At 36.1% G+C, this 12,578-nt stretch overlaps 1 protein-coding gene across 2 annotated transcripts; it reads right to left on the bottom strand.

Annotated features, from left to right (window-relative positions):
- Nucleotides 1–825: 825 nt before the first annotated feature.
- On the bottom strand, nt 826–12,573 carry LOC107846195 (DExH-box ATP-dependent RNA helicase DExH1). Of its 2 annotated transcripts, XM_016690645.2 has the most exons (16): nt 12,247–12,573; nt 9,790–9,935; nt 7,954–8,053; nt 7,587–7,802; nt 7,392–7,487; nt 6,373–6,648; nt 5,845–6,048; nt 5,613–5,768; nt 3,809–3,901; nt 3,424–3,638; nt 2,888–3,047; nt 2,502–2,775; nt 2,240–2,432; nt 1,937–2,123; nt 1,352–1,720; nt 826–1,268 (listed from the first exon to the last, which is right to left on the bottom strand). In XM_016690645.2, exons 1-16 carry the CDS (start codon nt 12,532–12,534, stop codon nt 1,137–1,139), a joined length of 3,105 nt encoding a protein of 1,034 aa, XP_016546131.2. In that variant the 5' UTR covers nt 12,535–12,573; the 3' UTR covers nt 826–1,136. The 2 variants fall into 2 exon arrangements, with proteins under 2 accessions (XP_016546131.2, XP_016546137.1); XM_016690651.2 differs by lacking the exon at nt 12,247–12,573 and having other exon boundaries at nt 7,954–8,057; nt 9,790–9,928.
- Between the last annotated feature and the right edge of the window lie 5 nt (nt 12,574–12,578).

Below are 12,578 nucleotides of genomic sequence, written 5' to 3'. Positions count from 1 at the left end.
ATGTTTATATTTTAATTTTAAAAAAAATTAGTTAATGCAAAGGATAAAACATGAAAAAAAAAATTATCTCTTCTTGATTAATGAAAAAGGACAAGTAAAATGAGAAATCAAATTAGAAAATTTGGGATGGAGTGAGTATTACTCTGTCCCATTTTATTCGTACTAATTTGACATTGAATATTGATTAAGAAAAATAATTAATAACATGATAATATTACTATAGTATCCATATTAAATGATATTTATATTTTAATTTGGAGAAAAATAATTAATACTAAGGAAAAACGAGGGAGAAAATATCTGATGTTGATTAATGAAAAATTGATAAGTAAAATAAAAAATTAAATTTAAAAAATGGTAAAATGAGACGGAGGGGTATATGCATCATTCTTTTAAACGAGGGTATATTAGTTCTAAATAAAGTTGAAGGGGTGTATTTGTGATTTGCCCTTCTCACTAAATAGAATGATAATTTTATTATATTATTCTTTTACTAATATTTAATGTGTCGAAAAATGACTGTATTTGATAATTTTATTATATTATTCTTTCAATAATATTTAATGTGTCGAAAAATGACTGTACTTAATAGTACTTCGGATAAATTAGAAATGAAGTAACAAATAACAATAGACACGATTGATAGCAAGTTGACCAGCTGTAGCAATTTTTGCATACATGACATTAAATCAACAGTAAATGATCCTTATACCATTGCATAGTCCTAATCAAATGTAGCAGCTACTAAGAGAGCTAAGGATGATAACTCACAGCCACTACACTAGGCCCATGGTGAACAATGCAAGTAAGTTTGAAGAATAGAAGTCGACAACAAAACAATCCACCTCTTAGAGGCGAATCTAGGATTTCAATTCAACGGATGTAGGACCGGAGTTACAACGATTGAACCCATCACCTTATTCGAGTTGTGGGTTCATAGTTCAATATTTTCAGCAATTTCAATGCATTTTACACGGATACATCAGGTTTAGACTTAAAAGTTATAGGTCTAAATGACTATACTGCTCTATGCTGCAACAAAGGGGCCTCAAAACCTGTTGTCAACGTATGTTACTGCACTCAAAGCCATAATCATATCTATATATATGGTTTGCTCACTACTAGTTTGATTTATCTTAGTACCGTATGTCTTGACTATGAAGTAACTCGACTACAGCAGCAACTACACCCTTTCCCTCGACTGAAATGTCAAAGCGGGGCTCTTCGATTTTCCTTTTCAAGATTTTATCCAGTTCCCCTCTCAGTTTCTGCAAAATTTGGATGCATGAGTGAATAAGTTTTACTTTTGAAATGATAAAAACGTATGCTTTGCAGAAATCGAATGACAAACCTTTATTAAATCCAACACGCTTTTCGATGCAGAAAAGTGAAGATAGCCTCCAAGCATTTCAATGCCGTCTCCACTTTTGCTCGGAGTGAGATTTCCCCCAAACATGAGAAGAGAATAATCTGATATGTTAGTCGAATCTCTGATAAAAATGCTGGTGGTCTTGACTTTCTCGCTGTAAACTAAGTAGGGAAGAGGGAAAAGATGAACACCAGCATTAACAGATGCTGGATGGATATCAACTTTTCCAACTTCTTTCGTGTAAAATGCTGTACGCTTTCCTCTTCTTTTACACTGCACGACATTTGGGTAGAGACCCGCACAAAGGATGGCACATACCATCTCTAAATCATTGCTATATTCATTGTATGCCTGCAATACCAGATCACTATCTTTTAATCTTGATCTATATGGAGTCGAATCAGAAGAAAAATACTATTTGCTTCTTGCACACCATGATATGCACACTTCACTGATAGTAAGAATTTACGAGAAAGACACGGTCAAAACGGACTTAGACAGCATTAGAGAGTGGAAAGAGTTATATGTGCATCAGCTGTTCAAGGAAAAGAAATTTGGAGAATTTACCTTGGGTCCTCGTGATTTATCCACGAAACCTATATCTGACAGCAGGTCAACAAACTGAAGTCTCATGTCTTCCATCATCTGCAAGGTTACAGGAGATAAGAAATTTTCCCAACAGAAGGCTCTTTCTTTCCCATTACGTTTAGCGTCTTTCCATCCTTCAAATGCTTTAAGAAGTGCAATATGATCACTGCATCAAAGGGAAGATTGTTTTCACAATACAAAAAAAAAAATCCACAAAAGTGATGTCCCTGATGGGAAGCCAGAGAAAGAGGTGTATAAACCATGTAGGTTTTTTGGTTTAACCTGCAAGAATCACCAGCAAAGGATCTTTTAGCAGCATCTGCTTCCTCTTTCCTGTTTATTGGAAGAACAAATGGATCACGGTGTGCAAGAGCTGCAGCAATAGTCAGTGCAGGGTTCAGACATTGGAAGATGGACCCCATTAGAAGCATCTTTCCAATATTTGGATCCAGCGGTAGAGTGCAAAGATGGCGGCCTGTAAAGAAAGGCTATAAGTAAATGTTCCAATGTGAAATATAGAGAAAAACATATGCACTACACAAACCAAGTGGAGTAAGTTCTTCTGTGTCATCCAGAGCTCCAATAGTTTTAAGAAGTTCAATGGCATTGTGGACAGAGAGAGCATCTGGAGGTTGAAGTGCCTTGGCCAAAAAGGATTCAATGGCGCCAAACTGCAAACTCTTAATGTGGAGACAAAGCTCTTGTAATGGTGTTCGAAGAATCTCAGGTAGTTGATATTGTGCCATACCATCATGTACTAGTTTCGGATACAACCTATAACAAACTCCAGGTTGTACACGGCCTGCACGACCACGTCTCTGCAGATAATAAAAAATCTCCAATAAGCCAAAAATCAAAGACCAATAAAGTAGATTGAATTTGACTCCAAATATATCAATCTCCCATAATACAGATTGCATTTTTAATTACCTGATGTGCCGATGCCTTTGAAATCCATGATGGTAATAAACAAGCTAACTTGTTAAGTGCATCATAGCTAGTCTCTTTTGCCTTCCCACAATCTATGACATACACAACATCATCTATAGTTATACTGCTCTCAGCTATGTTGGTTGCAAGCACAATTTTCCTGCATGATAGATTAAAGATATTTAACTTGTTTTTAAAAAATAAGAATAACTGACTGATGAGCTGCTAGTTTAAACCATCAGTTAGCAGCTCTTCAACTGCAGCTGAAATATGAGCACTTCGATTCATAAGAAGCAAGGATCATACTGATATATTAGTTTATGCAATTGACAGTGAAAATCCACCATTCGAAAACAAGAATTAACAGAAAAAGTAATGATCCACCTGAAGAGATAAATGCTTGAGCGATGTGTAATGGATAAAGGGCTGTAAACATAATAATAGATACATACCAATTGCATCCATATTTAGCTAAAAAGCATGATTAAAGAATGTGAATTCTTGCAGGTCCAGCTTATGCTAAACAAAGAACCTACCTTGTGTTAGCAGGTGGGCGATCAAACATTTCTCGTTGATTTACTGTTGGCATTGAACCGTGAAGAGGGAGGACTAAAAACTTCCTGGAGTCCCCAAGGAAGTTGTTAGCCTTAATTTTCTCAAGCAGCTTAGAAATTTCATCCCAACCAGATAGGAATACAAGAATTGCACCTTCACCTTCATGGCGACAAATAAATTCAATTGCTGCTTCCACCTACTCAAAGCAATGGAGTAAAAACAATCAAATTTAAGAAACAGGAGAACCCGTGCACCCAATGCAGTAAACAAGTCTTCAACCTAACCCCTCTTTCAACAAGGAGCTTAAAAATCGAAATGTTCGACATGAATAAAACTCCTTTTGTTGGTAAAAGAAAGAGTACGTACAAGACCCAAATCAAGCTGTGAACCAGACCATGCTTCCAGAGATTGTCTTGTAGTCATGCTGTAGCCTTTATAATGGGAACCAATGTCCACATCCTACAACCAGAAGCCTTCAATTAGAGACTACTTTGGTAAGAGAATTAAAATATTAAATATGCATGTGACACAGCTACAGTAACAATTGAAAACTCTCACTCACTGGTAGTCATTCCCCTTGAAATGAGCAAATAAGTAACGGATGAAAACCACATGTTGTGACACAACACAGTATTCACATTACACAATCAAATGAATGATTCAAAGTTAATTAGTCGGCTTTTAAAATTGGCTATTAAGTACAAGAAAATAGATGTCCACACTGAACCTATTAATTTGATAGGGTCTGTCAAGCATAATGCTGGCGGCAATTCTACCCCAATTTGAACCACCTGGTTCACAGCCTCACATCCCCCACATATCAATTTCTTTTAGGGAGAGCGATTAACATAGATATCAAGTTCATGAAAGCAACTGTTCAATATGATATACCAGCATTTTCATACACAAGTTATTAGGCCATTCAAGGCATCCACAGGAAAGGAAGCTCTCATAATTGATTTGGCTTTATATTTTGCAGCAAACTAAAATTATTCCTACTCATTGGAGGTAAAGCAGACACGAAACATAATCAATATTATTCATCGTTCCCCATTTCATCAATAAAATAAAAATCACTCCAGTTATTTTACTTTTCCTTATACAAATGTCAACCTTCTGAAAAGAAAGCGATTGCATCTGCTTTTATAAGTGAAATTACATTACTTTTTAGCTTTGTCCTGCAGCTGACAAATTAGATGACCACATATAAAATATTCTTTTTAATTGGTAAATCAGATAAATGTGTATAAAACATATATCAAGCAATCACTTTTTAAGTCTTCCGTATACCGGATAAAGTTGTTCAAAACATCAAATCTGGCTAGAAAGCATGTTTAGATCCATCTCTTCCATCTCTGCCTGGCCCATAGACACCTATGATAAGAGCGGTTTGGAACCAAGTAGAGAATGAAGAGGCGCCACGGATCTTCCTCTCAATGGTGCCTTTTAAGCCCCCCAACCCCAACCCCCGGTTAGCCCTGTAAATGCGTAGAGACAAGTGTAGTGTAGTGGTAGGCACTTCTAGGCCCTTTTCTAGACAATGGATCACTGCAGTGCTTGGCGGGTACTACAGACCCTCTGCCATCCATTGCAACAGAGTGGTTTCATGAGCCATGCTGGGGGAGGGGGAGAGGCGATGATTTCACATGGTACTTTAATCAATCTAATTTATTTCGTACCTTTTGTCGATGAGAGAATGGGTCCTATAACTACTCCCTCCATCCCAATTTATGAGGCATTGGAATTTCAATAGTCAATCAATTTTTTTTTCTTTGACCAGAATTTCTTCATGTGTTTTAAATATTCTAAGTTGTTAGTTATTGTTATTTCTAGTACTTTTTACGTAGTTTCCAAATATATAAATTGTATTACAGAAAACTTAAGCTTCTATATTTAGAAATTTGAATCTCGAAATTCCAATTCTGCCACATAAATTGGGCAGAAGGAGTATTATGCAACTGCAAGAGAAAAGTTTCAAATTGCATTAGCTATAGCCGCAAGAATTAGAAAATATCAAAGTCAGCTTTAACTGAAAACGTAAAGAAACACAGTAACAATACATAGTAGGTTCGAGACAAACAGCCAAGTGTAACTCACGGAGTAAGTCCATTTCAAGAAAAACGAAAATATTTTACTTAAATTTCATCAAAAATATGGGAAAAGACCATGCCTCAAAAAGATCAGTCAGAGGATCTCTTTTAGAATCTTGTTGCCTCATCCTTCTCCTTGAGTTCCCTTGGAAATTGTCTGCTTCGGATTTTATTAGGTAACGAGTCTTCTCCAACACGTCTTCAAGAAACAGCTCTGCCACTGGATATGTCAAACCCTAGAAATTAAGCCTAAGAAAATTAGACGCAGAACATTGTTTAGAATTGTCTTTACATAATATTAAAACGCAGTACCGGTATATGAATCGTGGGTGCATCTCTGAAGTATTTGGAGAACAACTCAGCGTTAATAGTAGCACTCATCAGAATGAGACGCAAATCAGGTCGTCGTGGAAGGAGGTCACGTAAAATTATCAAGAGAAAATCTTCATTCATGCCTCTTTCATGGATTTCATCAACAAGCACATGGCTAACACCAGTCAAATCAGGGTCCTGAACCTATACTTGAAAGAAAGGGAGAGAAAAATCATCTTTCCTTCAAATAGATACAAAACCTCTGAATCAGTAGTATTAATCCAAGATAATAATTAAATAGATAATCATAGCAACAATATCAAGCCGATCTTGCAGAAAATATATTCAGCGTCTAAAAATTTGACTCTCCAAATACACAGCAGCTTAGCAACGAAGGAGTGGAGGAACAAAAAGTAATAGGCATATGAAGCGTGCAAGTAGCATTCTGCCCTATCCTATTTCAAAGACGAAACAGTGAACACAGAATTTACACAAGTTTTGACAAAAGAGAGTTCAAGAGACTAATACCAGCCGCCGCAGTAACACTCCTGTTGTGCAAAATAACAACCGTGTTTGAGCAGAGCGCTTTGATTCCAGCCGGATCTGGTATCCAATAGTATCACCGAGATTCTCTCCTCTCTCAGAGCATATTCGAGCGGCGACTGATATTGCAGATATACGGCGAGGCTGAGTGCATACGATGTTACAGTCAGCACCACGAAGGGATGATATCTCCTCTTCTAGAATAAATTGAGGGAGCTGTGTAGTCTTTCCACAACCAGTCTCTCCAGAAACTACCAATACCTGTGTTGACCATATAGTGAGTATACTCTTTCTGAAAAGGCCCTAACAAATGAGCTTTAAAAGCATCGAAGCGCCACAAAACCACCAGCAAATTGAATTCGACTAACAAAAGGAAAGTTTATTCCAAACATGCCGATTAACCTGGATATGTACTAATGAATGTGTTTCCATCATAGGACACTTTTCTGTAAAACTACTTTCACAATGTCCCTGAGAAAAAAGGATGTAAATAAACAAAGAATGGCAGAAAAGGTATTCTTGACAGAACTGCTTCTACAAGTAACTCTTCCTTACCTTTTTCTCGGGAAGAGGTAAGTCTAATAAAAGTGGAAGCACTAAGAAAGAGCTATAGATGTACAAAAGCAAAAGCAAGAAAAAATCCCATTTTAATCTTTTAGGGATTAAGAGGCTACGTATCGATTCTACTTCATTTACAAGTTCCTCTTTACACCAAGACGAAAACAGAAGTATACACTTGAACTTGATTTGCTGAATTGGACTACTTTTGTCTTCAAAACACCTAGCATTCCTTCCATACGGTTCACCAAATACAAGTAGGCATGGCAATCCACCACACATTCTTCATAACATTTACATTAAGATGCTATTTGTTTCTAAGCACATAGTGCAAGAGTTAGAGTTTAGAAAAGTTGTATGTGCAATCAGCAGGATATCTTGGAAAAAAGAACTAACTGAAACATCACACATTCTTGTTGCAAAAGTAGTGATGACAGATATCTCACCTGATTATTTGCAACAGCTTCCATAAATTCAGATTTTACTTTAAATGCTGGAAGTTTTTCTCTGAATGAGATCATTGCCTTGACCTTTTCACTTTCCTACAAACAGAGTGATTTAAAAGCAGTTCAACTGCTGAACTAGAAAATACCACCGAAAAATAAGGAGGAGGAGTGACAAGCCAAGAGAAAAAGCTGTACCCTCTTATTTTCCTGTTTCTGCTTAAGTTCCATATTAAGTCTTTTGGTGGCAGTATCATCCTCTAAAGTCAACTTAGGTTTGGCTGTTTCTACAGCTTTGGACGATAATTGGGCAGAATTACCAGATATTGAAGAGGACGTCCCAGCAGCTACTGTGTCTTGTGAACTACTCAATAGATTTCCGACTCTTTCCTCAATCTCTGTAGACATCCTGATCTGCGAGATGGTTACAATTTAATTAATTCTTTTATTAGTATGGTTACAGTTAAGTTATACATTAACTAAAACCAGCAACACAAGCAAATCATCAGCAGTGATAAGTGAAAGAACATTCTCATCAGCTAATAGCATGGTGGCAGTACTATACCTCTTTCTGTGTAGATCCATGACGCTCGTCAAGATCAGCACGATAGCTTGGCAATGGGACTTTGCTTGCAACAAGCGCCTTTCCTCTGTTATAAGCATGGCTTTCTTCCAGCAAATTCAAAAGGCATGGATAGAACAATTAGATAAACACTTTGCTTTACTATGATCGCCATTTTTTTTCTGATCATTTACTATGATCGCCATAAAGTAGTGGTTTTTAATGGTGAAGCCACAAGGAAAGCAAATTTATTTTTTAAGTGAGACGGTCAAGCCGATTTATCTACCAAGTTTACTTTCTTCTTCCATCATTCTAAACACAGCGAAAAAGGTTATGTCATGTAGCACACATGTATGTAAGTTATTGCAATTACCATACATTACAACAACAACATACCCAGTATGTTCCCACAGGTGGGGTCTGGGGCTATGTTCTCTCCAAAAGATTGTGATCCCGTGTCGGATTCTCCAAATATCCACTACTTTTGGTGTATCCAACACACATCCCTTGACATTTTTGAAGAGTTCGTGCAACATAGGTCTAGGGAGAGTAGAATGTACGCAGACCTTACCACTACCTCGTAGAGGTCAAGAGGCTATTTCCACGAGATCCTCAGCCAAAGTGCAACAAACCCAAGTACAAGGAGAAGAAAACAATGAAAAAACTATAACAAATAATAAGGAAAGCATCACAGGGCCTACATGCAAGAAACAATAACTGCATCAAATAATGTCGTAACCAAAACAATAGACAACTGTGACAAACACCAGCAACCCAAAACCTTCTAGAGGCAACACATACTCGACTCCCAACTATCCTTCTACCCTAATACGCGACCTCCACACTGAAAAGTGTAAATAACATGTCTGCTTCTCATCTTCTGAGTCTCAGTTACATACAAAAAAGATCCTACTAATTTAAGGTAGAGAAAAATGTATCAATTACACAATTTAAAATAACAACTATACCACAATTTGAAGCTACTTGAGACTGGCCATATGAACCTTAACTATCCATCTCGCACAATATTCAATAATTTAGACTCTAACACTATAAATTGCCTACACTTTTTACCTGCATGCAAATCTCTAACAAGATTAAGGACTCCTAGGAAATGCAAGACCAAAGTAAGCTACCAACATGCCTAAGCCTGAACCCAACTAATTAGTGTCGCCTAAAATATATCTTTTTCTTTACAATTATACCTGATTTATCCCTAAACTTGCACGACTTGTAAGAGATTGTAGGTCTTTTGAGACAACTTCCTTCTACTCAATTTGAAATGAATTAATAAATGGTTTACATCTTGACTAAATTGCACAACTACTAAATTCAATGTCCATTGGAGTCCATAAGTTGTATCAGGATTAACATATCACAAATAGAAAAGTCATATTGCAATATGAAGTTCATTTCACTCTCACAACAATAACTCATTTACCGGTAATGTAAGACGATTTTTTTCTCAAATCCCTGACACATTTTCCCTATAATTGTTTTTATGAATTTACACAAAAATAGGAATAGAGGATGTATTTAGTGTTCACGATTCTCAGTTTTCAAAGCTTTAGAACATGTACGGAGAGAAAAGTAAATTTGTTTGACACGGCAGAAGCATGTTTAAAGAATTCTTTTCTTTTGTAAATTTTGTCATCTTTTTGCACTACAAAGGGAAGAGTCTCACATTTCAAGCACATTTATCCTTGTAATCTATGTTTAATTAATTTTATGTTCATGATTGAAATGGAGAAACAACCCATGCTAAAACAAAACAGAGGACAACTAATCAAATTCCTAGTACTGATACCCACAGTTCTTCTTTGAGATCAAACCACTTACAAGTAAAGTTCTAATTGATAAGCCATATCAGACAACTTCTGCTGGTCATCCCTACTAAAATTCCGCCTTATTACCATTTCCTGCTCGCCTCCTCTCTTAAACTGCTCCATCTTCCCCCACCACTCATTCTCATTCATCACCTCCATCTACAACCAAAAATCAAAATGTTAGCTTTAAACACACCACCCATGACTTGAATTGAGTTGGAACAGGAATTTTACAATTATTATAATATTAAAGTGCATTATTTTAGCGGATATAAGTTGGCAAGAGAGTGGTGAATTATTCTCGGTGTAACTCATGTAACCACTAATGCCATGATCTATCACTAATTACCCATCACCAAGCATGTTCTACAATATTATTATCCCACTACTTTGTTATTTAATCTATTGAAGAATTTTACACATATAAATAGTGGTGTTTCTTCCTTTGTGTTGGCTAGATGAAAAGGATGAGAAAGTGTGGCAAAATATTGTAGTGCGTAGTGAGGTTGAAGTAGTAAAACAGAGAATTGAGAGAAAGCAAAATATTCCAAATCTCTAGCTTATTCACTATAAAACAGTGTAATTTTATATTGAAAGAAGGTGTTATTTTTGTTGGAGGTTTGGACTCTTCAATTAATCCAGAGATCTTTGAGTTATACGACATTGTCGGTCTTTATATCCGAAGGGAATAAGTCAAGAGTTATATTGATAAACATCATATCCCATTGGACTTGAATCTCCTTAAAGAGAGCTAGATATCTGCGTCTCAACTTAAACATTTATTTATTCACTTTTGTTATGGTATTTCACCAACAAATTGTATTCACAAAAGCATAAACATAGCCATCACGAGCTTATAAATAATGAAAAAAACAATACACTTTATATAAACAAAGAAAAATATGAACTTTATACACTTCTAACAAATGCTCAAGAGTGAACCAAAAAGTCATCAATTTTGCATACTTTTGTTTACAACAGCTAAATGAGATCTAAACGTCAAATGTCAGTATACACATGTAACAACACCTCACTATAACAACCATGATACTTCCAGACAAATGTTATCATTATAGAGAATCTGCACGTATGTGTATACATTTCTAGCAAATGCTCGAAAATGAACCAAAAGGCCATCGATGTTGCATTTTTTACACTCATACTCTTCTAATTTTATATACTTTTATTTATAACAGCTAAATGAGATCTAAACGTCAATTGTCAGTATACATATATATATAACAACACCTACTATATAATAAGCATGGAACTTTCAAACAAACCCGGTCAGTACAGAGAATTCGCCTGAATATGTATATGTTTCTAACAAATGCAAAAAACAGTGATGAATACATACAAAACCATTAATTTTGCATTTTTCACATTCATACTCTTTCTAATTTTGCATATTTTTATTTATAACAGCTAAATGAAATCTAAACGTCAAATGTATATGAAACTTTATCACTTCAGCTCACTATAGCAGACATGAAACTGAAATTTTCTGACAAGCGCGATCACTATAGAGAATTTGCATGTATATGTATACGTTTTTCTAACAAATGCAAAAGCAGTGATGAATACATAAAAAGCCATCAATTTTGCATTTTTTACATTCATACTCTTCCTAATTTTGCATACTTTCATTTACAATAGCTAAATGAGATCTAAACATCAAATGTGAGCATACACATATAGCAACACCTCATTACAACAACCATGAAACTTTCACTACAGAGAATTAGCCTGTATACATATACATTTCTAGCAAATGCTCGAAAATGAACCAAAAAGTCACCAATTTTGCATTTTTTACACTCATACTCCTCTAATTTTGCATAAGTTTAATTATAACAGCTAAATGAGATCAAACGTCAATTTTCAGTATACATATGAAACATCACCTCACTATAACATCCATGAAACTTTCAAACAAACGCGGCCACTATAGAGAACTTGCCAGCATATTTATACGTTTCTAAAGCAAATGCAAAAGCAGTGATGAATACATAAAAAGCCATCAATTTTGCATTTTTTACATTCATAATCTTCCTAATTTTGCATACTTTTATTTTCAATAGCTAAATGAGATCTAAACATCAAATGCGAGTATACATATATATAGCCGCACCTCACTACAACAACCATGAAACTTTCAGACAAACACGGTCACCACAGAGAATTTGCCTGTATATGTATACATTTCTAACAAATGCTCAAAAATGAACCAAAAGGCCATCAATTTTGCATTTTTTACATTCATTCTCTCTCTAATTTTGCATACTTTTATTTACAACAGCTAAATGAGATCTAAGCGTCAAATGTCAGTATACATATCTAACAAAACCTCACTACAACAGCCATAAAACTTTCAGACAAACGCAGTCACTGCAGAGAATTTGCATGTATGTGTACATTGATGAATACATAAGAAGCTATTACTAGTAATTATACTTATAGATAACAGTACCTCAGCTGCCTGTTGCCGAAGGCGTTCAGCACGCCATACAGGATCCCACCACCTCTGTTCACCACCACCACCACCACCGCGTCCTCCTCCACGACCACCACCACGTCCTCTTCCACTACCACCGCCGCCGCCACGGCGACCGCCTCGGTAATTGGGATGATAAGACATAAAAACGGAACGGGTGAAAGTGTAACTATTCCTTTGAGCTGATGAATGAAGAGCGTTACGGAAGTGGTGAAAATGGAGAAGTGCGGAGGAGTAGTGGGGGTTTAGTAGGCGCAATGACATTAGTGTAGGCGCGTGTGTCAACTGCGAGTGGGAGTATTTATCAT

This window comes from Capsicum annuum, chromosome 8, assembly GCF_002878395.1.
Source record: "Capsicum annuum cultivar UCD-10X-F1 chromosome 8, UCD10Xv1.1, whole genome shotgun sequence".
NCBI lineage: Eukaryota > Viridiplantae > Streptophyta > Magnoliopsida > Solanales > Solanaceae > Capsicum > Capsicum annuum.
The sequence above is the reverse complement of the archived record's forward strand: the minus strand, read 5'-3'. Positions and strand labels throughout refer to the sequence as shown.

Coding starts and splice junctions, on each gene's coding strand:
- LOC107846195 (XM_016690645.2), bottom strand. CDS start 12,534: ATGTCATTGCGCCTACTAAACCCCCACTACTCCTCCGCACTTCTCCAT. Junction 3,902..5,612: donor CTCTGACTGATCTTTTTGAG/GCATGGTCTTTT, acceptor TTCTGGTTGTAG/GATGTGGACATTGGTTCCCA. Junction 2,124..2,239: donor TTTGCTGGTGATTCTTGCAG/GTTAAACCAAAA, acceptor CCTTTGATGCAG/TGATCATATTGCACTTCTTA.